This window comes from Anguilla rostrata, chromosome 10 (genome assembly GCF_018555375.3).
Source record: "Anguilla rostrata isolate EN2019 chromosome 10, ASM1855537v3, whole genome shotgun sequence".
Classification (NCBI taxonomy): domain Eukaryota; kingdom Metazoa; phylum Chordata; class Actinopteri; order Anguilliformes; family Anguillidae; genus Anguilla; species Anguilla rostrata.
Genome location: NC_057942.1, coordinates 11,952,385 through 11,975,926, shown reverse-complemented (window position 1 = coordinate 11,975,926; position 23,542 = coordinate 11,952,385). Strand labels below are relative to the sequence as shown.

The window sequence follows — 23,542 nt, the reverse complement described above, 5'->3', positions numbered from 1 at the left end:
TATGATTGGTGGAAATTGTGTCTGTTACTTTATGTTAGTTCTACTAAGGCACGGGGACTGACGGAAAGCGAAGACGTAATGGAGTGATCCTTGGTGTTCTTGCAATGGTCATCCTATCAATATATTTTGGTAAATTCCACAACCGGGAGTTGCTATGAAGGTAAAGTCATTTTATGTCACATTTACAAATAACGGTTTGCTACGCAGAGGGCGAGAGCTTGTCTGCTGAATGAGCTTCTTTCAACTTTTAATTTAGCTTTGTAGCTTGCTAGCTAGCCCTTTCCTTTTCGGTTAGTTAACGGCACTAACGTATGTCTAGCTGGGTCTATGCTGGCAGCTTTACTATACTGTCAGAGTCACTGGTTAGTCGAATCATACAGCTTGTCCAGTGTTCTGGAACTCGCAATGTGTAGTTATCTATTGTCAGTAGCTAGCTACCTAAGTTCATATAATATTGCAAAATTCGAAAGCTTCTGTTGAAGTCAGATGGAAGAACATACTAACTAACATAAGCTTATATTTTAGTGCTGAAGAATTACAAGAAATGTTAGCTGCTTGCTCTCTACTTAGATGTCTTGTAATTTTGCAAGTAACTAGCTTGTTAACTGCAAGTCATACTATTTGTGATTGCTGGCTAAGCAATGGCATCATCGAGATTCTCTTGGCTTTCTCTGGAATCACTCAGCCTAACCCACAGTTAGCTACGAGCTGGGTAGTCATCATACTACAAATAGTGTAGCATTACTTTGGCACGAAATTAGGTTGTCATCAGGTAGATAGTAATAAAGCATATCTATACTTTTATACTCTTTGAAAGAGTGAGTTTTTTTTTAACCTAGCCTGAAATTATAGTGCGCACGAGCCGACATACGGCTGCGAGCATACAGTTCTGTGCTTCGGTTTTGTCAATGACAACCACAGCTCATGAGCTTGCTAAGTTGCTTAGCGAAAGCATAACAGCGGTCATTGAAGAACACAAATCCTCTTGGTAACCTGTGCTAATGCAGTGAGATCACAGTTTATTGCTGCAGTCCGTGATTGAAAGTCTATTTTCGGTAGTTATTGTAACAGAGGCGAACGTACATTGTTTTACACAAGCTCGCAGGCCATTGTCAACTAACTCTAAATTACTTTTCAAGATTTTGTTTATTAAAACAGTGACGGATCAAAGTTTAACACTATTTTTGTTTTAAATGAATCATAATGACACAGATCACCTAATTATCTCAGTGAGGGAAGAAATGTTACCAAGTAGGTGGTGTATTATTTTGTTTCTTAACAGGTTGTACCCTTTCATATATAAATCGTAAGCTAGGTTTTAAACTAGTTTATACTTGAGAAAAATACAAAAACGTCAAGTAAGATCCTGCCATCGTTGTAATGGCGTTGTGCTGACACAGACAGTATCGCTACATTTAACCTCAATGTGTCAGATTACTGACCTATCCGCTGATACAAGGCTACTTCGTGAGCAGTCAGTATATCCCCTTGTTGTTCAAACTCATGTAACAGTAGGTTTTTTATTTTTATAAAAATAGTTAGGCTACTTTATCTAGTCACATGTTAAGTTCAGAGCAGTTGTTCAGAGCAGCATTTCAGTTGTTCAGAGCAGCAGTGGATCAAGTTGCAGGAGTACCCTGGATTGTAAAAAAAAAAGAAAAAAAAAAGAAAAGCCGATATGGACGAACTAATGGATCCCATAATTGTATGTCATCTTTATTTTCCCGGGATACCATTTAATCATTTTAACGCAGGCAATCTAAGCCATCATCCTTTCTCTCTATTTGACAAATTGCAACTATAGTTGTTGCTATTGGGTACTGTATGCAGTGCTGTATTTGTTATACAGATCGCCTAATTTGGAATTGCCATGCAACAAAATCAAAAGCATCATTCAACAGTGGATGCTTAGTGGTTTCAAAATCCACCTTCAACACATCCTGTTTCAACAAAGTACATGTGTAGGTGTGTGTGTGCACCTCTGTGCATGAAATTAATTTCATAGTCTTTATAGCCTTTGTTACCATAAATCTGTACCACTGCATTAACTATTTCCAGTGGCCTCAAGGCATCTGATTTTGGCCAGTTGATTTTGCTTATCCAATACATATCACAGCCTTGCATGATAAATCTTATAATAGCTCGTTTGATTGATAAGGTTTTTTTTTTTTTTTTTGAAAAAAGATTGTTTGCATTACTCTCTGTTGTGTGCAACTGGTGACATGAAGAGTTGAGAAAAAGTTGATGGTTCACCCACAATTGCAGTTGTCAACGACTTCAGTTCCAGTGATGCTTTGGTCCCAAATCTTTGATCTGAATTTGTTTACATGACTTGTGTGTGTGTGTGACGTTTTGGCATCTTATGATGCCCAAAAGCCCCAGGACCACGTGCGTCCATGCGTACATTGCTGTGTTGCAAGCTTATTGTCTATAAAGCCAGTGTAGGAGATTACGTTTCTAATTTCCAGTGAAGAATCTTGAGGCATGACTCATAGGTATGGCAGGGGTAAATATGCTAAATGGCATAGATAGGCTGAGACAGTCATTTATCTGGGTCAGCATGCAGTCAAACTTATAGAGTTTGAAGTCAACCCTCGGTGTAAATATAACCCAACAAAAATTTTAGTTTTTGCCGTTGACTGTTAGATTTTGCTCGTTGCCACAAAATGACAGTCGGCACTGTGGCTGAACGCACAGTGTTTTCCTAATGGTAGGCCATCCCCCCGCAGTGCTTTCTCCGGTCTCTAGCAGCCACTGGCTCGCATTTCTATGCTTCAAGTGTAGAAGAAAATGCAACAGCAATTCCCTCAACAGGAAGGCATTACTGTAGAAGACACGCCATTTTAAAAATAGCTCTTACCATGATTTATGCAGAGTTCAGTAAACAATTGGAGGCATATTTTTGGTCATGGGTTGAGAATTTTACTTCATAGTAGTCCAACTAAAAGGCTACAACATTGTCGCTGTTTTCTATGCTCATCATTTGCATTACATTCCAATTTCAGTTTGTTAAATTATTAAACTATCACAAAAAACTCAAAGTTTGTGTTATTTAATTCTAAAAATGAGCTATGTAAAAACCGTGGTGTATTTATACACACAGTAGTCTCATGTGCTTGGGTCCACTTTATTAAGGGGGAACGTCACCTTACGATGAAACATTTTATAGTAAATAGCACCGTGAACTGGTGGGGGAAAATGACAACATTTTCAACATGCCGATCTTCTCCTTATGTATCTCCCATCTTGGAGTAATGCATCTAGGCCTATGTATAGTGTCACAGTGGAAGCCACACCCAAATTTTCCCTTTGAAAGATAGGAATAAGAGGAGTTTCATCCCAATAACATCATTACCTCAAAAGGTCATAATTATTTTTTCAGATAACAGATGAAAGGTTTGGCTTTGGCACATGAAATACCGATCACATCCGTTATTCTGAGGGCAATACAAAACATAATAAATTATGATTTTTGGGTGGCGTTCCCCTTTAATGCTAGGGAACCTCTTGTTGCTTTATCATTTGAGTGTAAGCTGGCTCTGCTATCTAATTGTATGGTTGACTGAATGCATTATTACCTTCCTATTTATACCCAACTGCAGGATAGTACTCAGGTGTTAGATACAATGTGGCCTCTGTATGCCTGTGACAATGCATAGAACATAGCTTGTTGTATGGTCTTGGGGGGGCAGATGTGTCATGGCTGGTATTAAAATTTGAAATAAAGTAGTTTAGCAGCATGGCCCTCATTGTAGGTTTCTTATTTTACTATAGGACCCAATTTACGGGTGGGATGAGGGGGGTTACAACCCCCCAAATATTACAGAACAGACCATATAACCCCCCTCACCCCCCCCAGTAATATAGCATGACGATGAGAAAAATAGTTTCATATAATAAAGATGGGTATTTCATGATGGGATTTAACTGAAGGCTGGGTGTTTGTCACGGAAGTCGCAGGTACCACGGATTCCTTGACTTTCTCCATTTTTTTCAATTTCCGCGATATCCTCTGGTTTACTGTTTTCTGTGATTTTTTTTTTTTTTTTTGAAACTTCAAGCACTTATTGTTGCTACAGTTGCAATCATATCCCACTGCTGCGCATGAGATGTATTAATGAATCAGAAATCTGTAGTATTTTCCCCTTAGTATTCAACAGAAATGATCATTTCACAGCTGTTCTTAAAAAAATAAAAAATAATAAATTCTCCCAGGGGGCATGCCTGCAGAGTCTCCCCTACAAGGCTGAAGTTCTTGGGGTCCATGCATTTTTCAGCACCCCCAATATTCAAACTATAGTTTAAACCCTTGACCTTTATGAAATGAGTTCTTTGTTGCATGGTATTGCATGCTGCGTAAATATTTCGGTGTCTTGCAGTATCGCTGCTGTGGCTGAAATGCAGCTGAACAGTGGGTCCTGTTGTAGAGACCTCCTGATTGACACAGCTCCAAATGTGAGGGGTGGGAGACTGTGGCTATTTCTCTGTGTCTGTCTCATTTTAAAATTTGGTTTTGTTCAGGGAATGCCACAGGCTTATTGCTACCCTCTAAACGATTCTGAGATGTTTACTTGTCCTGAGCGGGCATGGTCATTTGGAATCTGTCAAAACCCATACAAAGTAGGAGAAGTCTTGCGCTGATAAATATGTCTCATTAAGCAGGTAAATATTGCATATTTGCTGTTATTGAAACTGCCAGTCAGATTTTAATATCCCAGGAGAGGCTATAAGAGCATAACCGTTTTTGACTTTATTACTGTAACAAACCAAGAAAACACTGATAATATTTGATTTAGTCTCATCTCATTCATCACGTTTTGGAAAAAAAAATGTGTCTGCTGCTACCCCAAGAGTACATCTGCATTTATACTCAAAATGGGATTGTTTACTTTCAGATTGGCGTTTGTAACGCAAACTGAGTGGCTTTCTTTAAATTTGTTGGCCAATGTGAAGGTGATGGACATATCACCTGCGGCACATGGATTGCTTGCGTTATTGGTGACACACACTTTGCTCTCTTCAGAAACACAGAAGACAGACAGCGTGACTTAATTTCTTCTGTACATTTTATGCTGATCTCACCTGAAGTTTTAGGGCATCGTGTGTTTCAGGGGTTGGAGCCCTGGGCTCTCTTTAACTGAGTTAGGAATGATCGCCTGTGTGCTCCAACTTCACACAGAACTATGTGGCTTTACTGTGCCTCCATTGTGAAAGAGCCTAATGTGATGGTGACTTCTCCATTTAAAGTGTGACTTAATTTTCCAGCCATTTCCAGGTGCAGAATACCACAGTACTGCGCTCTTTAAAAAGCAGTCTGAACCAAACTCCAGCAGCTAGAATGAACCTGTGGATGTTTCTTTTTTTGGGAAAGTTCCGTGACTTAGCCTATAGCATGCCTCTGTTTGATGGCAGCAGTCAGGTTTGTTTCATTGCTGGCTATCAAAGAACAACCTGCATGCCAAGGATTAGGTTCAGGCCTACTGGGGCCCTGCTGTGTTTTCTGGTTTTGGTTTCAGATAAACATTTAATGGCTTTGGGTTTAAGAGAAACATAAATGTATTAATCGCTGAGCTGTCGTGTATCATATGAAGCAGTGGTTCCTGTTGTAATGATGCACCCATGGCCTGACACAGCATCCTGAATGTGCCAGTACTGACTGGCTGGCAACCCCTAGGGTGACACGTAATTGGCTGTAGCGTTATCCAGTAGGGGAGGGTTTCCGGCGGCAACCTCTGGCTGATTGGTTGCCTACAGTCTCCCTGCCCCAGCTGTGCATGAAGAGTGCTCTTAGGTAGTGACAGTGCAGCTCTGCAGGTGTATTGCAGAGTGGGGAAAGAAGCTGCAGCAGGCAGCACACACTTGGAAGCGCACACTTGCCCCACTCTCTTGAACTGATGCAGGATGTTTCATTGAAGGGCCAATGAGTGAAGGCCAATGAATGGGCCCGTATGTGAGATTGAGCAGGTTGACAGATGATGGTTATCCAGGTAAGCATCAGTGAGACGGGAGGTGCAGCTGGGGTCATCGCTAGGACCAGGTAGCCATTCAGCGGCACGGGACGAATCATTTCCTGTTGCTGTTCCGTCCTATTTCCGTGACTTAGTTCCTCCATTGATTTCCAGAGAGCTAGGCTAATTAAGGCCATAGGAGAAAAGCTCAGCCCGTGGCATGGACCCAGCTTCGCCAGAACAGTAACGTCTGTTATTCTAAAGTCTCTCCGGTGCCATGACCGCGTCTGTTATTATGGGATGGAGTGTTGCTGTAGGTTTGCCTGAGCCCTCGCAGCACGCAGCATCTTTTTTTTTGCGTTTGGAGGGCGGTGTGCGGCGTCCCCTCGGGACAGGCAGAGGTTTGCATTTTTAATGCGCCGCTCAGCTTTGATCCTCCGCGCGCGGTCCCCGGCGGAACCCGGAACGGGTCTGTCCTGTCCCGCTTCGAGGGGCGCCTCTGCAGTGAACCCCCTGTCCTAGGAGAGGGGGGGGGGGGAGGCTGTGGTGACAGAAGCAGAGTAAACTCGTGACCGCGGTGGCAGTGCGGTAGAGGCGAAAAGAGCAGTCTGAAGCGCGGCGCTGTTCTGTCAGCCTGTTTGAGAGAAAGAGGCGGCCCAGAGACCGATGCGCTGAAGGCCGGTGGCGGGCTTACCGCCGGTCTGTGCTCCCGGCTGGGCCGCGCCCGGGCTCCCCCCCGTACCGCGCGCGGTACAGCACGGGGTGTTCCCGCGAGCAGAGAGGCGCCGGGGGGGACCCGCACGGGACGCGCGATCGCGGCGCCTCCCCACTCCTCCCGCTCTGGAGCAGCTGACGCTGACAGAGCGCTGATTGTTTGCGGCGTGAGGCGGGGACGAGTGGAGTGTGCGAAAAGCAAAAAACAAATCAGTCAGCAACAGTTTGGCGGCCTCCTCCTCCAGCACAGTGAACACGTTGATTGCGGCTCCTTCGGTGTCCTTTTTTGCTGGTGTTTCTGTGCTGCAGCTGCACTCTCTGTACGGAAACAGGAAGCTTAGCTCTTCACCTTTGAAACATAAATATGCTTTTCCCTTTTATCTGCCTGCTGTTAATAATACCAGTGGGAAAATGTGGCTCCGCCAAAGACTCGATTGGCTGGAACTGCAGGTTGGGATAGTTGGGAAAAGTTTGGCAAGGTCAGGAAGCTGGGTGGCTTCGCCCTGCCTCCTGTCGGTTGTGAAGAGCGGGCGGGCGGACGGGGCGCGGGCGGAGGGATGGTCGTGGGCGGAGGGATGGTCGTGGGCGGAGGGACGGTCGTGGGCGGAGGGACGGGTCGTGGGCGGAGGGACGGGTCGTGGGCGGAGGGACGGGGCGTGGGCGGAGGGACGGTCGTGGGCGGAGGGACGGTCGCGGGCGGAGGGACGGGGCGCGGGCGGGCGGCGGCGCCGGCCCTACCTCACGCCGCGCAGGTAATCGCTCCATCGGGGAGCCGGCTGCCATCGCTGGCCCGGCTCATCAGCCCGTTGCCCGTGAGGCTTTCTCATTAAGTCCCGCCGTGTGGATCGCAGGGGATTAATATCCGGTCTCCATGAGACCGCCCGCTATTTTTAGACCGCGCCTGTTTGTACCGCTCGCAACGTCCCAAAAGCGCGCGCTATTATTTCCCAGAAACAACGTTGGGACGGAGTTTGAACAACCAGCCAAGCAGGTTATCGGAACATGTAGGCCGTGGCTAAGTCATGCAATGTGAGAGGCGTCACACAATGGTGGTCATACACAATGTTTGTGAATGATTATTTGTATATTTACTGTACATATATACAGTATGTGTGTGTGTTTGTGTCTATATATATTTATTAGTTACACTCATCTAGTAGCTTACTGGTTAGGACCCCCCTTTGCCTCCAAAACAGCCTGAATTCTTTGTGGCATGGATTCAACAAAGTGCTGCAGTTCCTGCAAAATTTCTGCATTCATACTGCAAACCTCCCATTTCAATTTGAACCCAAAGGTGTTCTGTTCGATTGAGTTCTGGGGCTGTGCAGGCCAATGGAGTCGACTGAAATCAGTGTAATATTCATGGAAATGATGCTCAGCGTTTAAGGGGCCTAATGTGCGCAAAGAAAACGTTCCCCTCACTAGTACAGCACCACCGCTAGCCTGGACCGTTAACACAAGGCAGGGTGCATCCACGGATTCATACTGTTTACACCAAATTCTGCCCCTACCTACCTGCCTGCATGACCAATTCTGCATGTCACAGCAAAAACGCCACTGTAGTCCATCCACTTCATGGTTGAGCATGTGCATTCAGAGATTCTGTTAGCTTGGACTAGTTTTCCCGGTCTCCACTGACTGCTATCATTAACAAGTTGTTTTTGCCCACAGAACTTACTGGATGTTTTTTGTTTATCATACCACGCCCTGCAGACTCTAGTGATTCTAGTGCATGTAAATCTCAGGAGGGCAGCTGTTTCTGGAATAGGCCCTCTTTAAAAGAGGAGTGTGAGCTGATCTGATGGTAAAGAGAATCCGAAGGTCTACTGTTAGCAAAACTTGGTCCTTGACTCAGTGCAGTGGGGGAATGAGGCTATGTTCAGATAATCTCATAAAGAGTGCCAATACCACATTATATCAACCTCTAGCTCGTATGAACCAATGAGAGAGCGCTCCATATCAGTACACTGTGATTGGCTGAAAACAGAACACAAAAGCTCCGCCCATTCTGAGGCGGTGCCAGAAGCCTCACTCTCCCACGGCAGACGTGCCCCCTTGGCTTTGCCTCGCCGACCCCTGACCCCCCTAAAAACCTGTGTGCTTGTGTGACCCTCAGGCTGGAGCCTCGTCCATGTGGGCTTCATGCTGCGGACTGCTGAATGAAGTGATGGGGACCGGGGCGGTGCGCGGACAGCAGCCCGGCTTCGGGGCGGGCGCCGGACCCTTCCGCTTCGCCCCCAGCGCCGGCTACTCCACCTACCCGCCCGCCAGCTCAGGGAGCCCCTGCCTCGTATGCAAGGCCTGCGGCCAGGCCTTCTCCGTCTTCAGGAGGAAGGTGTGTGGAGGGGCGGGGCGGGAAGACGCCGTCTAATGCACTCTCATGATGAGGGTTAAGTGGATGCAGGAGAAGTACTCCAATTATGCATCGGTCCTCCCTCGTACATTTCGCTTTGTTTTGATAAACCAGGCTAGCTGTCTAAAACAGCCTTGAGTGCTCATAACTGTTTTAAGTGTTCGAAATTGCATAATGAACTGGCCACAAATGTACTCATTTGAACTAGGCTTCATTCAGCTAAGTGTGTACATGATATGTCTACAGGATTATCTACTATCCACTGTACGGTACTTGCTGTGTTATGGGATACAGTAATGTAATTATTATTTTCTGAATACATTTGCCATGGTAATCGTATTGAAGTTATAATGGATAACTGGAACCTACTGTTAGGAAGATTAAAGGTAAATGTGACATGGCTTCCCTGACAGAAATCGATTGTACTGTAATATATTGTTCATATTTAGATGTCTTGGAAAATATAGTGATAAACATATTTCACAGAAATGTAGTAAATATAGTGATAAACATATTTCACAGAAATGTAGTAAATATAGTGATAAACATATTTCACAGAAATGTAGTAAATATAGTGATAAACATATTTCACAGAAATGTAGTAAATCACAATATTTCCAAGCAGCAGAAATGTTTATATTTTCCATTATAAGTTGACTTGTTTCAAAGGAGTACATTCAATGTATTTTCCAATATATTCCTTTTCTGTTCGGGTTTCACAAGGCATAATTCTTGCCAGATATGAAAAAGTGAGTGTTTCACACTTGATGATGACTAGGCTGGCAAGTGGTGCCGTGGTAACAGACTGACCTGTTGGCCCGCCCCTAAGTTGCCTCAGATACTCAGCGCATTAATGAATAACAGCCGCTGTCCGTTAATGGACTCTCCTGGACAAACTGTGATTTGTGAGTCGTGTAAGAGATTCACAGGGGCAGGTATGGCCATAGGCCTCTGATCACTTGGAGCGCACCACAACCCATAAACCCCGCCCCTGCATAGAGGCTGCGCATGTCGTCCCGCCCCCTTTCCTGTCACCCCCGGTCCCAGGTGATTTAGTGCGCGGTCTCGTTCGCTTTTGCATACGATCCCCCTGTGTGCTAAGAGCCAGCCAGGATAAGACGCTGTTGAATATGGGTGAAGGGTTGGGCCATGTGTTCAGACAGGGAGTGGCCCAGTGCAGGGTGGCGCAGTGTAGGGAGGCGACACATTACACCCCCCCCCCTAGTGGCCATGTTGGGATGAAGAGAAACACAGAGCTTTTGCATCTGGAGCTAAATCATTTATCCAGAGATCTCACAGCTGCAGCTCACACTGTGATGCTTCAGCAGCAGCAGCAGCAGTGAGTGGTGTGCTTCAGAGATATCCATATCATTCTTGAATTTGAGAGTCCTCTAAATGTCATTCGGGGCATATCGCAGAGGCATTGTGCGCTGTATTTGGCCCTGTGCAGATTAAAGGGTGGGAATAAGTGCTCCAGCTCAGCCGTGTTGCTCATGGCTGTTGGGATGCAGGATGCCTCTTTCCTGGACATTAAAGGCAGCCCGTCACCTGGGGGGGGAGGTGTGGATCGGCGCCAGTGACGGACAGTCCGTCCCGGCCCGGTGTCTCCTGTGTGATGCGCTTCACCGGGCCGTCCGCCGCGCGTCCGGCACCTTATCTCCACCCCCCCCCCCTGCCCGGCACTCCCGCCGCCCCGCCCCGCCCCGCCCCGCTCCTGGGCTTACATAAGCCGGTGATGGACAGCCGAGAAGAAAGTTGATCTCTGAGCATCACCGTCATGAGTACCGTCAGTCAGTCTGTCAGTCAGTCCCTTCCCAGCCACAGACCCCCCCACCCCCCTCCTCGGCCACCCTTGCTTTTTCGTGGTCGCCATGCCAACGGAGCGAATAATCCCTGGGCATGCATTTATTAGCGCTTGACGCCGGTGACATGAAAGAAAGGATCTGCCGCCGGCCCGTTCCGGGCATCGGGAGATAACGGGAAGCGGATACGCGTCGGCTGAGGAACGCTTTAAGATGCTGATTTCTGTCCTTTTAGGGTTTATCTTTAAAAGCCCAGTTTCCAACGCCCACGGTATTCTCACCTGTCTCTCTTTCCACTGAGTGGACCCCGTGGGCTAACTCAAAGGCCAACCTTTATTAGACCGCTAACAAAGGCTCTGCATCTGAATAGCTTTGCTAAAAGCCCAATTTAGTAGAGTCATGTAATGAACTACCTGTGTGATATGAGCTCCATTTTGGGAACCCCACTCAAGGCCTGGGCACCTGTACACTGACACCCCTGCTTATCCCTTCTCTCTCTCTCCCCCTCTCCCTCTCTCTCCTCTCTCTCCCTCTCTCTCCTCTCTCCTCTCTCTCTCGCTCAGCACATCTGCTGCGACTGCAAGAAGAACTTCTGCTCCCTGTGCTCAGTGCTGGCGGAGAACCTGCGCAGGTGCGCCACCTGCCACCTGCTGAAGGGCACGGCCTTCCAGCGGCCACAGCTGATGCGCCTGCGCGTCAAGGACCTGCGGCAGTACCTGCTGCTGCGCAACATCCCCACCGACACCTGCCGCGAGAAGCAGGACCTGGTGGACCTGGTGCTGTGCCACCAGGGGGCGGGCGGCGAGGAGGACCCCGACGCGGCCAGCCTGCACGCCCGCCCCCGCTCCCGCTTCACCCCGCCCCCCTCCACCGTGCGCTCCGCCTCCGAGCAGTCCGCGCTCTCCGCCTCTCAGGGAGAACCCTTCAGCAGGAGCGAAAGCTCAGGGACCACCCTCCAGGTACGCGGGCCGGCCACGCCCCCCACACCTCATACCCTGCCCTGCAGGCATGCAGGCGAACCACGCCCTCCACACCTCCCCGCCCTGCAGGCATGCAGGCTAACCACGCCCCCCACACCTCCCCGCCCTGCAGGCATGCAGGCTAACCACGCCCCCCACACCTCCCCGCCCTGCAGGCATGTGGGCTAGCCACGCCCCCCACACCTCCCCACCCTGCAGGCATGTGGGCTAGCCACGCCCTCACACCTTATAACCCGCCCTGCAGGCATGCAGGCTAACCACGCCCCCCACGCCTCCCCGCCCTGCAGGCATGTGGGCTAACCACGCCCCCACACCTCCCACCCTGCAGGCATGTGGATAGCCACGCCCTCCACACCTCCCCGTCCTGCAGGCATGCAGGCTAACCACGCCCCCCACACCTCATACCTCGCCCTGCAGGCATGCAGGCTAACCACGCCCTCACACCCCGCCCTGCAGGCATGCAGGCTAACCACGCCCCCCACACCTCCCCGCCCTGCAGGCATGTGGGCTAGCCACGCCCCCCACACCCTACCCTCCGGGTATGCAGGCTAAGCACACACCCCCCCACCCACCCTCCGGTAAACAGATTAACCACACCCGAAATACATAATGAGATGGGCTTTACTTATGGAAGGGGTGCAAATGAAGATGAACGTTGATGACTGATAGAGAAAAATCGCAATTCCTGACTGTAATGCAAAGGCAAATGTACTCCTTACAGTTGACACAGGTGCTGTTCCAGCCGCCATGTCAGTCCGGCTGATTAAGTGTACCTACGCACAAGGTCCCAGATCTCATTTCAACAGGAAATTTTCTTTTGGGGGCAGGGACGCTAACAACACCAACCCAATACGAAATTATAATATTTTCCCCAAAGTTAGGGGGGGTCCCCCTGTCCCCTCTGGAATCCACGTCCATGCCCGCATGTAATACCTATAAAATACCTGTAGTGCTCATGGTCTTGCATTGGACACCATTTTAGCATTATTTCATTTAAAAACAGAACTACATCGTCTCCTCTGAACATAGACCATGGCGTCGGCCGCAGTTTCAGTGAGGTCCGGTCCTGTACTGTTATTCCATTCTGTAAATGTGGAATGGTATAGCGTGGTAATGGGGGCAGTGGCGGGGGCTCAATGTACGGTGTGTAAATCTTCCCTGTTGCTTATTTTATGTCTCCAGGGCCATTTGTATAATAGTCGTAACAACATGTGGTTCAATAAGTCCATTAAGCATCAATGCTCGGTCTTAAAAAGATGGGAAATGTCTCGATTTCTGCCTCTGGGACCATTTGGTGTTTCAATGTGCCATTTAAAAGGTCTAAATTTGGCTTTTTGATGTGTGGCTATATCAATCTCTCCGTGTAACAGCCATTACAAGGCGGAAATTGTATCAGTGCTCCAGTGAACAGCAGATAATACTGAAAGCTTGTTTTTTTCCCCCCCATTTCCTCTTGATGCTTAGAGTGCAGAGAGGGGGTGTCCGTGAGGTGCTCTGATTCTCCAGTACACAGAAAAAACGATTCCTTGTTGAAATTCTCCCTAAGCATTCGGGCACTTTTATTGACAGGGTGCTGGAAGGACTGTATAGTAACTCTCTGTGGGGGGAAGGGAGGGAGGGAGGGGGGGTGGGGCAGCCCAGTACAGCCTAGTACAGCCTAGTACCGCCCCCAGAATCCCTGACTGATGTTTCCACTGAGGCCTGAAGGGATTTGCAATTAACTGGAGGACTTTTTGGGACCAGTGTTTCAAATGGATCTTTATTTGATTAGGGGCCCATAAATGCCAAGACAGGCGGGGGGAAGCAGCTCGCGGTGGTGTGGGGGGGTAGTGGACTCTGAGCAGGACTGAAGCAGGCAGGCCGATGCATTATTAAAAGCAGAGGATGCTGGGACGGCAGGTCCAGCGGGGGAAATGCTCACTGGGGGCAGCATGGAGAGGGGGGCTAGGCTTGGACACATCACGTGTGCATGCACAGACGTGCAACTGCATATGAGTGTGACTGAGTATGTGTGTGTCTGTGTGCAAGTATACATGCGCATGTGTGGGTGCATGAGTATACATGCACAATGTTGGTGTGTGCATGCGTGTGTGTGAGGATGTGCAAGCAAGTGTGCAAGTGTTTGTGTGCACACAAGTGCTTGTGTAAGTGAGCGAGTGAGTCCTGCTCCAATGCAGGATTATGTGGTTTTTATGCAGAAAAAATTGCCAAAATGCCCAAAAAAAGAGCCAAAAAGAATTACTTCTATTTCTTTGAGCCAATCGTCTTATGGGGCCTGACATTAGTGTTGTATATTGATCCTAATATTCACACAGCCATTGGAAGCATTGTGAGACTCAAAGAGAAAACGCTTCATTTGAATGAAATGTTGAAAACGACAGGGCACACTTTAGCTAGCTTGCTCAAAATGGGTAAATTAAAACAGAAATTGCTCCTAGGGTTTTAAAAATATTATTAGCCTGTGTGGCAAATATTTGTTTTGATCAGAACGCCAAAACATTATTTGTGTCTTATTTCATCCCGCTAAGCCTGCTGTTTCATTTCACTTCTGTTATAGTGTCATAGTTTGCATATTAATAGTTATTTTTATCAGAATGCAAATTAATTGGTGCAAAACGCAGATTTTGAAATGTCCAGCATTCCGTACGCAGCGTTCCATGGACTAGCGACCACTGGAAAAGTCTTTCACTGAACAGCGGATGGCAGGGAGGTTCTGAGCTTCATCGTTACATGCTGAGGATTGCAGACACATTGTTTTCCACAAGGCTCATTTCCCATTAATCTGCATGCATGGCTGCTGAGGGGAGGAAGTCTGAGTGAGGATTGATCTCCAAAAGGAATTTGATTGCTTCGGTATGGATTGACCAAAAAGGAGGACTACGTCATTCTCAGAGAACCGCGTTTGACGCTGCTGCATTTGGCTGCGCGGATTCACTTTGTTCTATGGTATAGTTCTAAAAAAAATCTGTCTGTTCCAATGGGCAAATTACACAGAATTATTAATAGCGAGCCTGGAGGAATCCACTCTAGACACATGTATCCTTGTTACGCAGCCAGCAGATGAACATGAATGGCATTAGGATGGATTAGGCCGCGTCCTCCACTTCATTCCAGGGTATTTAAATCTCAGGAGTTCAAACGGATCATCAAAGGTGAATGGCTCTATATATACCCCCCGGCGTGCCTGTCAACAGGAAGCTTTTCTGTGAATGGAAGGCAAGGCCGGCAGGATTAGAGTACCGCCTGGCCAATGAAAGCCCGGCGTCTGTAATCGCTGCTAAAACCAGCCTGGCTCGGACCCTCATCCACAGAACATCTTTTAAGCAGCCATAAGGCCTGGAGGGCTCACGCTGTTTTCCCCCCTGCCTTTTGTGTCGACTGCAGGATCAAGGCGATGCCACGTCTCTCTCCCTCTTGAACCTGGAGACTCATGAAAACACGCCAGAGGTGAGGTCACCTTTCCGTAATCCGACGGACTCTCGCTGCTCGCGCGCCGCTGAATTTCAGTGCAGCCGTTACCTTTTCTTTGTTTCTGGGTAATTAGAGTTGAACTGAGTAACATTAGCGCATTATGCTACAGTATTATACCTTTATCATGAGCTGTACCGCGAATATAGTTAAGGTACTGTCAATGATTATCTTTTCTATTTATATGCACATGCTTCACATATCTTCTGATGAAACCATTATGGTGTTCCAATATGAACTGATATGGGCTCCAGTATGAATTAGTATCCAGCTCCTGTGTGAAACAGCATGGGGTTCCATCAATAACCGTTTCAGTATAACCAATATGGGTTGCAGCTGCGCTACTGAACTCCAGGTCCTGCGGGCTGCAGTTTCTACAGGAATTTGCTGCAGCCACGTGCTACACCACCTAATTTTGCTAATTATTCTACCTGCTTGTACGCCCATTACTTAAATCAGGTGATGTAGTGTATTGTTGAAGGAAGTACCTGCGGACACTATGGCCATCGGGACCTGGAGTTGAGTAGCCGTCAGTTGGAGCGTGGTTTGGTGTAGGGTTAGGTATTGGTATAGGGTTCCATTATGAACCGCTGTGGGTTTCCGAGGCTTTGTGGCTCAGAGGTCACGCCCCCTCTCTTCCCCACAGGCCAGCCCGTTGACCCGGAAGCGGGCCCGCGCCTCCCTGACGGACATCGCCAGCTTAGAAGACATCGAGAACCTGTCCGTCAGGCAGCTGAAGGAGGTCCTCGCCCGCAACTTCGTCAACTATTCGGGCTGCTGCGAGAAGTGGGAGCTGGTGGAGCGCGTGAGCAGGCTGTTCAGAGAGAACGAGCAGAACAGGAAATCCAGTGAGCGGCCCGCCTGACACTCATGCATGTACAGCACTCTCACTGAGTCTTTAACATTAAGGCTTAATGTAAGCATGTACGCTAACATAAGGTTTATGTTCCTGTCGAAGCAGTCCTCTTCGCATGCTATCATGTTCGTAAGTAGCAGTCACCTAATGACATGCATGTTCAGCTCAAATGTGGCCTGCTGGTATTTTAAAATGAGAAACATTGAAAGCAAGCTGCTTCATATCATCAGTGGGTTATTGTGAAACAATACTTTGGATTTGGATGGAAGCGCTTTTCTTTTTGGATGCCATTCTTTTTTCATTCTGTGAAACAGCTGTGCAATCACTACTAAATGAGATGCACCAGTCAAAAAATGCATATGCATGGCTTCAACCTGGGCTCAACAACAAGATATTTATATACACTTGCAACTGTATTTGGAGCTAGTGTCAGATGGTCTGAAGCTTCGCTTTATCAAAGCAAAGTGTTTTCTCCCACCCCACTGACAGCAGTGTATTTAAATCTCGCTGTTGCCTTGGAGATGGTGTGAATAGCAGCCACAGCTCCCAGAATCAGACGGTCTTGTCCAGAAGGTTTGAGGCGTGTAGGATGGGTGATTTGAGGCCGGCACCTACATGAGGGATATGACTCCAGAGCCATAGAAGCATCTGCAGCCAATCAGGAGCGGCGGTCTGTCTGAGTCCATCGTTACTGGCTGAAGGAGACCAGATAGATGGAAACGTACTGCTTCATACCGCAATGAGTGAAAGTAGCTGTAGCCGTTAATGGTGTGCGCATCTTTTTCGGAACGCCTAGTGCCTCATAACAATGGACAGACGGTAACAATGAACAGGCTCTCGTGTCACCGCTCGTACTGCAGCCTGCTCGTCTCCTCCCTGCGGTCTGTACCAAGCAGCCTAGCCGCCATCTTGGCTGCACTTATTTGATTTTTTACAGCCCCATTGCAACACCAGATTTTACAATTAAAATGCACTGCTCCATTTTTAACCTCAAGCCGGTGGTGATGATCAGAACTGATGACTTTATGAAATGACTAATGATTTTCCGTTGTCTTCGGCAGAGAATCCATTAACTCCTCTCGTTTTTTTTCTTCTTTCAGTGGAAAATGTGAGCAACAGTATAACTGCAGGTAAGACACTTGACATATTGTTTTCTTTGAATCAACCACCCGATAGCCCCTTGTATAAACATCATCTGCACTGTCCTTTATAGACAGATGAAAATGCTATCCATTTTCTGAGTGCTTTGGTGTACAATAGATGTGTGTTAGTTCCCACAGAGCTCCCTATGCATGCTGTCTGAGGAACTAGAAGTAATGGAGGACATTTTATGCTTCTTTTCCCTTCCCCTATGGGGGTTCTGATTTCTTGGTTTCAGCAAATACTTCACATGGGGGTTTGCAATGAAAGTGAGATGCAGGGACCAGATAAGACAGCCTTATCTAATAACTGTGTTTTACCCCTCCCACAAAAGTGGTTGCCTATCCCCCTCCTATCTGCAATGGTGGACTCGGAGGTAAGAGGCTAATGAATGCACTTGACCGTGCGCTCGGGCCACACCCATGTCTCCATTAGCAGTGTTTGTGACATCATCATCCATATCATTCCACAGCAAAGGCATGAGGTCACTGTGCATGGCAGTGGCAGAAGCATGCGACTCCTCGCAGCGATGCACCATGGGACATTGTGTTCTTCTGTCCTCCCTTTACCTTTCCCTGCTGCAAAGCTTCAGATGCATTTGTGCTCTTTGAGATCCGTCATGTCATTCTTATTGACAGTTTTTAACCGTCATACCGAATGACTTATGGGCGCGAGTCTGAAATAATCCTATAAAGGAGAAAGAACATAGGGTGAGCCGCTATGTTTAAGTGGCGTTCTGGAGGAGCTCCAAGTCATCGCTCCGGAGTTCATTGTCTTTTTCATGCCAGGAAAATTCCTTTGACATTATGTTTAGAGTTATGGGAACTAGTGAGAGCAGATGAGGAGAACTATCCGTACAGAATCTACGAGAATCCGGTGAAAAAATGAGCACAACCTAGCGCTGCGAGAGCATGGGGGTAAGAACTGAACGTATCGGCAGATCCCTACCTCCGCATTCATCTGTATTGCTCCGTTTGTGGGTTCCCTAGTGCCCAAGGTCTGTGTGTTCCCCGCGTGCCGTCTGGATCTGCTCATCTCCACCATTAGCACCCCATCAGTGCTTCAGAGCATGTGTCCTGTCCTCCCGCCTGCTGCACGGTTGCCCAATTTTGAATTCGCTGTCAATTGTAAGTTTTTGTACATGGAGGAGGTAAGGCCTGGTCCACTCGCACGTGGTGCTATATGTGCATTTCTTTGATCGCCCAAAACTCTGGCAAAACTTCGGTGGCTCACTGAAAGTGGTTTTGGGGGCCCAAAGACGCAAGAAGAGCTGAAACGGACAGGGATTGCGATACGCAATATGGCCGCCTAACCACGTGAGCCCTCGACTTGAGCTTCTGTCTGGCTGTGGACACCAGCACATTATGACCTGTTGGGTTTCTGGAGACAAAGTCATTCACTGAGGCGACGGAAGACGCTGCACGATGATTAATAATGGGCCCCTGGCAGGTTTAGTGGCTCACTTATTGTTATGATGCATTTCGACTTCCTTGCAGAAGATTCTGCGACCCTCATTTTTTGGGGATGTATACATTAATTGGAATAATACGTTTGCAGGATGCATGAAGTGCGGCATTCTCATTGAATGGCAGAAATTTAGATCACAAGGCTTCCGTGGCCTTGTTACCTACATACAGCACACAGCCCATCCGGAGGTGCTGCGATCCTTGGCCTCGGAGAAGTAGATTAAGTGCTAAATGGTGAATTAATATTGTCGGCTACCTGCAGGGGACGCATAATAAATGAACAACTCCTGCATAATTAGATTTTGGACAGAATTCTTATTATACGTTGTACATATTATATTTGAATACAATTTGTCCATTTATACAACTGACATAATTGACCCAATTAAAGTAGAGTACCTTGCTTAATGGTACTCTACTTTAATTAAAGTAGAATTCCCTTCCCACCTGGCAACTGAACCAGCAATCTCCAGATGTTCACCCAGCTGTTTGGTCACTATGCCGCACTGTCGTTCATGTTGACTGTAAACTGAAATTGCTGCAGTAGGTGAATGGTCTACCTCTCTGCCATTTGTACAGCAATGCAGTGTCTGTCAGTGTCTGACAATCACTGCGCTTCCTCTGCAGAAGGTCAACATTACCACAGGGCTCGCTACAGAAAAAGGAAAAATAAATATCAGCGCCAGACAGAATAATATCAAGTTGATGACATAGAAGTTTGAAGACATGTTATGCAGCTGGTTTTCATTTCCTGTGTAAGAATGGCGATATTTCTCAAAAAAATAAATAAATAAAATGTTATTGTTTGTGAAGGAGGGTGGTAGATTTCTGTGAATCTCAGCTTCTCAGGATATTTGTCTCAGAAACCAGACAAATGGGGACACGTCATCCTCTTCATGTTCAATAGCTTCTTTTAGCCTCCTTTGAGTTATTAGAGGAAAAGCGTGTTCTGGGAAAGGGAACCCCAGGATCGGAAGGCGGGGCGCTGATAAACACTAGCGGAGGGAGGCGGCCTCGTCCCGCAGATGTGGGGAGGATGTGACTGGGGAGGATGTGACTGGGGCGGATGTGTGACCCTCCTGCTCTCCGTCCCTCTTTGCTTTCGCAGACGGCGAGAGGCTGCCGCTGACCAACAGCGAGGACAACCTGTGCCGGATCTGCATGGACGCGGTGATCGACTGCGTGCTGCTGGAGTGCGGTCACATGGTCACCTGCACCAAGTGCGGCAAGCGGATGAGCGAGTGCCCCATCTGCAGGCAGTACGTGGTGCGCGCCGTGCACGTCTTCAAGTCCTAACGCCGCCGCCGACGCCCCGGCTCCTCCTCCGCTCCTCCGCTCCTCCTCTCCTCCGCTCCTCCTCTCCTCCTCTTCTCCACTTCTCCGCTCCTCATCTCTCCAGTCTGGACAGTCACGGGCCATACTGTGAAGCCGCCCTTTTTTTCTTTTTTCTTTTCTTTTTTATGAACTCACAGCTCCAGAGTGTATTTTTGAATTTATTTTACAAAATTATTTTTCCATCTTGCATCAGCTCATGTCATCTACATTTATATTCTGATAACGTGATGCTCAAAGGGATTTTGATTTTTTTTAAATAATGATTTCTTACATTTTTTTTTATGCAACGGTTTTTTTTTTGTGAGTACGACCATGTACTGCTTAATGGGAACAAGAAATCTCTGTGCTTGTAAACACTACATGCAGCAGGGCCTTTGCTCCAAACTACATTCCACATTTTTTGCATAACTGCATTCCACTAAATTTATTTCTGACTTCTGACTTGTTTCCAGTTATCACCGACGTGTTCTTTTGACACGTCAACTTTAATTTGAATGTGGGCTGTACAATCATATTCGCAATGATTAAACAAAAAAAAAAGATGAAGAAAAAAGTGATTTAATCCTTGCTGTTTGAGGAACTGCATCACCACTAAAAAAAATAATTGTAGCATTTGTAGAGCTGAGCACTACCTGAATGAGCTGCAGAGAACTGCGGTAACTCTGTTTTATCGAATACGTACTGTACTAGAGCAGAGGGGGTGTCGTGAATTAGGTGCCAAATGTAGGAACGTGCGAGAGCAGAAGCGTCTCTCTCTCTCCGCGTTCTCTTTCTGCGTAGGCGCGGCTTTTAATTAGCACGTCATGGGTTTCCCATGCCTTCAGTTCTAGTGTCAGAGACCTGCACTCTACCAAACAAGGTTAACCCACACCCCATGAGGTTAAAAAACAAAACCTGCGTTTCTACCTTTACAGTCAAAATGTATACAGATTAATTCTGTAGGCGTATGCCTGTTTGGCCAGGCTGAAAATAGCCACCCAAGGCCAGGTTGTCTGGTAAACTCGATATCAGAACAGCAATATTTCAGATTTTTTGTGCCCCCTTGTAACTGTTCACCATCGTGTTCTTCTTCAACACTGCGAGTGTTGAAATAAAAAAGGAGAAAACGGGTGCTAAGTATATTCAAGTATTTTCCCTTCTGTTTGAGATTATCTTACACTACATATCTTTAACTCTGTTGTGGATGTGCTTTTATGAAATATTTTTTCAAGTGGGAGTAAAACCTTGAGATGTGTTTTACGTTAAATTAAGAGTAACACATAGAACTAACAAATATCAAAGATGATCTATCTGCAAGTTTATTACTCACGCTTGTGGTACATAGAACTATATATAGAGGAAAAGTGAATTGCTGTACAGTTGCATATAATGTTTCATATCACTAACTATGAGATGTATATATCTATATTTTTTTCCATTTGCTTTGAATGTTTAATATCTGATTTTTGAAAATGTCCCTCAGATTGACTTAGTTTATTATCACGGTAAAATTGTACTGCTCACTGGTTGAAATGTTGCCACCTTTTTTCTTTTTTTTTTAATGCTCGGTCAGTGGGTCTGCAAATGAAAAGCAGATGTTACAGAAGCTGGGGTGCACCCCCCTTTCTCCAATTCCGTCTTTACTTTTATGCTTCTGCTGTTAACCTTCACACAGTTTTCGGTTATTTACCAGTTTCTCACCCCTGTCCTGCTCTGGGCTGGCTATCCGATATGAAACGTCTTCATGTACCGAGCACTATGCCGTGGACGACGGTGTCATTGTATGCTGCTATTTCTCTAAAGATGTCACATGCAGGCGAACTCCGCGACAGAGCAGGCTTCGGACGAGACGCCCCCCATGAAATGTGTATTTTAAGCAAACAGTTTGCGAGGTCTAGTCTTTGTATTTTGGAATGTTGAACTTTTTATTTTGGTAATTTAAAAAAAAAAAAAAGAAATGAAAAGAAAAAAAGACTTTAATAAAAATACAGTACCTTGGGTAATTACAGTATTTCCTGTCATCTCTTCATTCCGAACAGTCGCGGTAACCGTGGTAAGTTTGGTCACACACATCACACTTGGAATCTGTTGGCTGAACACAACGGAAAGGGGCAATGCGTTGTGTTTTTGTTTTCCCTGTGCGCTGTCCTGTTTGATATATCGACTGCAGAGGAAGCCCTGGAGCTGGTTTTCCCCCGTGCACAAACCTGGCAGCTGTTTCATGTTTCGAGACGGGATCAGCTCTTTTCTAAATCTCTCCTCTCCCTCTCTCCGCTGACCTGGAGCAGCTCCACACATTCCTCATAACACTAATCTTAACCCTTTCTCAAACCTCTCTGAAGCTTAATCCAAAAAATACATTTTCATTCTAGAAAGAATATATTTCCCTTACTTGCTACTGGTCTGTGTGTTCAGACAAGTAAATCCTTTATACATTTGTTCAGATTGAAATCGTCCAAATTTTCTGTGTTATATTCATTCTAGTAATTTGGCTGTGGCATATCAACAGTGTAACATAACATGAAGCAACACTGGTTCCATTATTATCGGTAGTGTTCAATTCCTTAACGTTCTGAATACCAACCAATGATCTGCGTAGACTTCTTTTGGTTTCTCAAAGTGATTCTGGGGGATTCAGGTGTGAAAAAGCTGAATCAGCCACTCGAATCTACTTGATGCCAACATCTAAGAGGAATTAATATTACCCCACTTCCAGACTGCTGCAGTGCTCTGTTCAGAGAGGGCTTATTTCTGGCTGCTGGTACAAAGCATTGGCAGAGTGGGGTTGGGGGAGAGTGGGGATACAGAAATGGACACTCTGTATCCCCATGTCTATGAAATGCCACATTTAACATTATTAACGGATTTTAACACTCCTGCCCAGCAACAGCACTGGCAAGACCAATGGTAAACACGCCTTCATCACACATTCTAGCAAGTATCAAGCAACCACCTCATTTTGTAAAACTGATTGATTAGTTACTTTGACAGATTTTAAAATTTGATTAAGACCGTCATAGTTTGATTGTCTGACAGTGTCACTGTGACCTCACACCCTGAGCTGGGCACAGGAGGGTATTCTGGTTCCTCCTAAGATTTGTTTTTGTTTGTTCCACAAAGGGAGTTTTCCCTTGTGAACATTTTTTTTTTTTTAAATTTGATATGATTTTAATTTGAAGCTCCAAATGGTAAACAAGGCTAAGCTGAAAAACTGAAGGGCTTAAATGTCTGCAGTAAATCCACAAATGCCGTGAGGTGAGGATCTTCAAAAGTTTTTTTTTAAATTATGAAATGGCTCTTTTTATACTGTGTGCTGAAAATGGGACTGAAAAGAAACAGTTTTAAACTGCAATTGCATAACATTCCAACTGTTGTTACCACATTCCGTAAGTTCCCTCTTTGGCCTGCAGGGTGCGCCACATCTCCAAAAGAGAAAAAAGCGGAAAACAAATGATGTCATCGGCATGCAGATGCAGACAGCGCAGGAAGTACAGCTGACTA

General features: G+C 46.5%; 1 protein-coding gene across 2 annotated transcripts; it reads left to right on the top strand.

Moving 5' to 3' along the window:
* Positions 1-28: 28 nt before the first annotated feature.
* Positions 29-22,044, top strand: LOC135264973 (E3 ubiquitin-protein ligase RNF34-like). Of its 2 annotated transcripts, XM_064354107.1 has the most exons (8): positions 29-160; positions 8,779-8,997; positions 11,381-11,776; positions 15,182-15,244; positions 15,912-16,113; positions 17,222-17,251; positions 17,596-17,637; positions 19,836-22,044. In XM_064354107.1, exons 1-8 carry the CDS (start codon positions 155-157, stop codon positions 20,021-20,023), a joined length of 1,146 nt encoding a protein of 381 aa, XP_064210177.1. In that variant the 5' UTR covers positions 29-154; the 3' UTR covers positions 20,024-22,044. The 2 variants fall into 2 exon arrangements, with proteins under 2 accessions (XP_064210177.1, XP_064210178.1); XM_064354108.1 differs by lacking the exon at positions 17,596-17,637.
* The last annotated feature ends 1,498 nt before the right edge of the window (positions 22,045-23,542 follow it).